General features: G+C 39.9%; 1 protein-coding gene across 2 annotated transcripts; it reads left to right on the top strand.

Moving 5' to 3' along the window:
* The first annotated feature begins 481 nt into the window (after window positions 1-481).
* LOC134795673 (esterase FE4-like) lies at window positions 482-5,015 on the top strand. Of its 2 annotated transcripts, none has more exons than XM_063767597.1 (3): window positions 482-645; window positions 2,919-4,234; window positions 4,769-5,015. In XM_063767597.1, exons 1-3 carry the CDS (start codon window positions 517-519, stop codon window positions 4,929-4,931), a joined length of 1,608 nt encoding a protein of 535 aa, XP_063623667.1. In that variant the 5' UTR covers window positions 482-516; the 3' UTR covers window positions 4,932-5,015. The 2 variants fall into 2 exon arrangements, with proteins under 2 accessions (XP_063623667.1, XP_063623668.1); XM_063767598.1 differs by having other exon boundaries at window positions 2,919-4,154; window positions 4,769-4,905.
* The last annotated feature ends 667 nt before the right edge of the window (window positions 5,016-5,682 follow it).

The following is a 5,682-nucleotide window of genomic DNA, read 5'->3' as shown; positions in this document are numbered from 1 at the left end:
GCAGAAAAACCTTCTAGAAAAAAAAGGAAAAGATGGCTAAGAATTTGGTCAGGACATTCGATAAAGAGAGCGTACATGAATCAAATAAAGGAAAAACTCAACGTCGAAAAACAACCGCCAAACATGGACATTGCTCGACCGACAAGGAGTCTTAAATCGGCTCGATTCCAACTTTACTAAGATACGTCAGTTAATAGATCTAGAAAAAATATGAAATAGATATGTCGGTGTCAAATGTGACGTTTCTTCAAACAAAAACATCACTTTTGACACTGAGACATCTAATCCATATCGTTCGAGATCTATTAATAGACGTATCTTAAAATTCGAATAGGACAGAACAGAATATATGATGGTGATGATGATTCGATAAGAGGTTAACTCCCATATTATCAGCATTGAGAGCAACGCGACTCTTTTGCAGACTTTCTGTCTTTTACATTTACTCGTCTCTCTAGGTAAGTATATAATAGCTGTGTTATCATTATTAGCGTAGTTTGTTCGAGCACTTCGACAATGGTGCAAGTGCGAGTCGGTGACGGTGTGTTGGAAGGAGAAGTTTTGGATAATGTGCTCGGAGGGCAGTACTATAGTTTTAAGGGGATTCCTTATGCTGCGCCCCCATTGGGAGACCTGAGATTTAAGGTAAAACGTTAAGGGGCCCACTGTTTAACAGTCCGCCGGTCGGTATCGGCCTGTCAGTTAGAACAAAATTTTGACAGTTCCGATCAACTGACAGGCCGATACCGTCCGGCGGACTGTTAATCAGTGGGCCCCTTTGGTAATTTGTGAAAGAATGGGTCTCTATTGTTTCCTAAAAAGTTTAAAGTCATAATGTACCTATTGTTTGTCCGGGTTTTCGTTAGTCATAATTTGTTTGGTTCAGAAACGCATAACTTTCAGGATTGTCATAAAACAAACCTAACCTAACCTATCTATACGATAACCTAACGAAAATCCTGAAAAGTTAACGGTTTCAATTTTAGGACTAATGATAATATGACAAACAAAACATTATAACTTAAAACATTATGTCAAACAAAGGGACTCCTGAAAGAATTTATACAATTTATGCCTTAAAATCCCTACCACAGATGATGTACAAAATTCTTTTCCATCGTATTTTCTCGGAAATGTTCGTATTTGTCATGCCACTTCAGTCAACCTCAGTACTTTTTGTACCGAGACTAACTGAAATAGTAAGACACGTTCGTACGTTTCCGTGAAAACACAATAAAAACTACATCTGTACCTAATATTATAAAAGCGAAAGTAACTTTGTCTGTCTTTCTGTTAGCTCTTCACGCTTAAACCACTGAACCGATTTAAATGAAATTTGGTAAGATAGTTTGAGACCCGCGGAAGGACATATGATAGTTTTTGTCAATCATTATTTTCAAACCACCCAGACGAAGACGCGGGCGCAAGCTAGTAATTTACAATTAGAATAGTACTATACTTATTAGAATACTTATATACTTACCTAATTACCTAACTATGTCATAAGATAAGGCTAAGTATAGCGCTAATGAACACAATTAATACAACACGTAATAATAATCCTAGCAAGTACTTACTCACTCAAACATCATCACGATGGTTTTGGAGTACCTTTTTAACGGGTTTGTTTACCGTACTTATGTTATGACAATAAGATAATAATTATTAGATGCGTATAATATACGACCGCGCGTTTTCACCAAAGAGTAAGTAAAGCAAGTATAATTTTCACTCTGAGCCTCGCAAAAAAGTAACTATTAAGGTAAGGTAAGGTGGGGTTAGGGTTACCAGATGTCAGGAATTTTCCTGACATGTCAGGAATTTTGGCCGTTTGTCAGGAATGCGGCCGGAATACGAAAATGTCAGGAATTTTAGTGAATTAACAAACTTTTCTATTATGTACCTTAAAAGGTACATTATTTAAATGTGAAAGGTACCTTATTGCGGCCGGCGCTTACATCGCATATCGCCGCAGTAATATTGGAGCGGCGTTAATAATATACCCGTGGGACGTCACAAATTTACTTACATAAATCCAAAACAAATCAAATTTAAACAATGTATCTAGCATACATAGATATCGCTTACGGCTAGTCCCCCCCCCCCCCCCTCTCGCCCATATGAGCGTCAGGAAAAATATTCGTAAATCAGGAATTTTGTCAGGAAATTCCAAATTTGGATCTGGTAACCCTAGGTGGGGTAATCACCGGGGCAAGACAAACAAATCTCATACTGTTTTGTTTTGCCCCGAGTAAAATAAACTATGTTCGTCTTATCCCACCTTACCTTAAGTAATTACGCCATGAAATATTAAATCATGTTAAACAATCGCCTTACTTCACTTTAACGAACGGCCTCCTAGCAGTTCGAGCATAGTCGGTAGTGACCCTGCCTACGAATCTGGAGGTACCGAGTTCAAATTCTGGTTACCCAAGCCTATTACTGAGCTTAACTGTGGAACTAGGTCGGTTTGTGTAATGATTGTCTTGTACAATCAAGTGTAAAAATATAGGTGCACTCATCATACTCAAAAATATGTCCCATAGCTCTTAAGTCAGCAAATTAAGAACTATGGGATATATTTTTGAGTAAGTTATATGCACCCATATTTTTACATCATCATCATCATCATATCAGCCAGAGGACGTCCACTGCTGGACATAGGCCTCCCCCAAAGAGTGCCACAATGATCGGTCTTGCGCCACCCGCATCCAGCGGACTCCCGCGACCTTTACCAGGTCGTCAGTCCACCTTGTGGGGGGTCTACCCACGCTGCGCCTTCCGGTACGTGGTCGCTACTCGAGAACCTTTCCGCCCCAACGGCCATCGGTTCTACGGGTAATGTGCCCTATGTGCCATATTTTTACACTTGACTGTAATATTTATTGCGAGAACTTAATTTTTTATTGTCTTTATAGGCACCGCAACCGGTCATTCCTTGGGATGGAGTCCGCAGCGCTAAAGCCCACGGACCGATCTGTCATCAGTTCGACATGTTCACTGGAAAACTCTGCACAGAACCAAGCAGCGAAGACTGTCTCTATCTAAATGTATACTCGCCTGATATCCAGCCTAAAAAACCTTTGCCTGTAATGTTTTGGATCCATGGCGGCGGTTTCTTAAGCGGCAGCGGAAACACAAGCTACTATGGCCCCGATTTCCTTGTCAACGAAAATGTTGTCCTTGTAACTATTAATTACAGACTAGCTGTTGTAGGATTCTTGTGCCTGCATACAAAAGAAGTACCGGGAAATGCTGGTATGAAAGACCAAGTAGCTGCCCTCAGATGGGTGAAAAATAATATAAGAAATTTTGGTGGGGATCCTGATAATGTCACCATTTTTGGAGAGAGCGCTGGGGCAGCGTCGGTCACCTACCACCTGGTGTCACCCATGTCCAAAGGTCTGTTCAAGCGAGCTATTGCTCAGAGCGGCACGAATACGAGTCATTGGGCTCGGGCGTTTGAGCCCCGATTGAGAGCTGAGGCTATAGCTCGTTCACTTGGTAAAGACACCAAGGACGACAAAGAACTCTATGAATTTTTTAAATCCCTACCAATCGAAAAGTTAACAAATCCCTATGCACCTCTTACAGCCGAGGAAGCAGCGGGTTTACGTTTTAATATAACTTTAACTATAACTGATGAAAAGGAGTTTGATGGAGTTGAAAGGTTTTTCTACGGCGATGTTTACGAACGGCTGCATCACGGTATACATGAAGGAGTCGAACTCATGATGGGTTATACAACTGACGAAGGCATTATTCAATTTGCGTTTTCGCCGAAAGAGAATTTCTTTGAAAAATATAACAAATACGTGCAGTGCTTCGTACCCATCGAATTATCGCTGAAATGCTCAGCGAAAGATCAACTGGCTATCGGTCAAAAAGTGAAGGAGCATTACTTCGGCGATAAACCGGTCTCAAAAGACAATGTCGACGTCCTAATAAAATACTTGTCAATGATGATTGACTATAATGCTATTGAATATGCCAAATTCTTCGTTCAGATGGATAAGAACAAGCTATTTTTCTACCAATTTGACATGTACTCAGAAAGAAATATTTGGACTGAAGGGTTTGGAGGAGCTGCATATATCAACGGAAAGAGTGTTTGCCACTGCGATGATTTGCCTTATCTGTTCAGCACTGAGAAAGTAAAAGAAGCCTTAACTACTAAGAGTACTAAACTTATTAAAACTACGACAAAATTGTGGACTGACTTTGCTAAATTCGGGTATGTATACTTTAACCATACTTACCTCATTAAATGCATACGGGTGCATAATCTCGACCGGCATTTAAAATTAGTGAACGTACTCATTCCGCTTATTTGCGCCTCTCGGTGAGCTATCAGTTAGCGCCCAATATGTAGATTAGAGCATTGAATATGTGCAGTCCTACAAATACGTCGATATTTTAGAGTTTACGTGACTAAAGTATTCCATTATTATCTGACTTCAAAAAAGTAGCAGGATCACAATTCTTTCATCAAGGGTTCATAATTTTTATTAAATATGTTTAATGGTGCGTGCTGCGTGCTGTGCCATCAGTTTTTAGGTTAGGTTAGGTTAACGTTTTTTTGGCTAATATTGTAAATAAATAGTGCCCATTTTTGAGTCGTAGTATTGAGGTGTACGCTACCACGTAACCTTTTAGGATTACGTATTTTTGCTAATTGGTGACTGTGTGACTAAGTATTTTAGAAATGGAAAAGAGCAGTCAAACTAAATTCTGATTCCTAAAATTTGATTTATAAATATTGTTCTAGTGACCCTACTCCGGACAGTAGCTTAGGGGTCAAATGGCCCGCGTTTGACCCTAAGAAGGAGCAGTACCTGATCATCGGCAATGACCTCGTCGTGGCGTCACACCCAAATAAAGAAGACTTCGAATTCTGGGAGAAACTACATCAACAATATGTGAAACATTGAGAGAAAGTATCTTCATCATCATCATCGTCATCTTTGAAACTCAAGGCGCCTTTGAATTGAATTTTGTAATTTTTTTTAAACAAGCATGAATAATATAACCAACTGTACTTTACTTTTTTAACAGTCATCTACCTACCTACGATTCACTTATGGAGTTGACAAAACAACGATTGTCTAAAATAGAACCGCGTAGGTACCGACCAATAACCTTTGTCTCATCTTTGTACATATTTGTTGTCTTTATGCGATAACATAGAATCATTTTACCACTGTATGTATGAAGTTTTATTTGTATGTATTTATATTACTAGATAACACTACGACCCTCGGTAATGAGGAATAGGTACCACAGAAGGAGGTAGGTGATAACATTAACTACGTCTTTGCCAGCGACAGATTATGTATAGACGAAGCTCTCAGTACATTTGAGACTTTGGAAAACGGTCCATACGAGTATATCGCATTGATAGTTAGGTATCCCTTCATACACAATAATCTCCCCGCCGCACTTCTTGCCCAATACACAATTACCCGCTAGTAAGGCCTGGGCCTTACGTGTTAGCGTGGACGCTACTTGCGTAGGTAAAAAGTGCGGCGCTGTGCGTACAGGCCGCGTAGCCAACATGCCAATCGCTTACGCTCCGTGGCGATCGAAACGCAACTGTCACTCGGCTCGATTCGGAAAATGAATTAGATTTCTACTAGACTTCAACAAGTTACGATACGGATTATTTAAAGATATTTGTAAGAT

The sequence above is a fragment of the Cydia splendana genome, chromosome 12 (assembly GCF_910591565.1).
Source record: "Cydia splendana chromosome 12, ilCydSple1.2, whole genome shotgun sequence".
In the NCBI taxonomy this organism is placed as follows: domain Eukaryota; kingdom Metazoa; phylum Arthropoda; class Insecta; order Lepidoptera; family Tortricidae; genus Cydia; species Cydia splendana.
The sequence above is the reverse complement of the archived record's forward strand: the minus strand, read 5'-3'. Positions and strand labels throughout refer to the sequence as shown.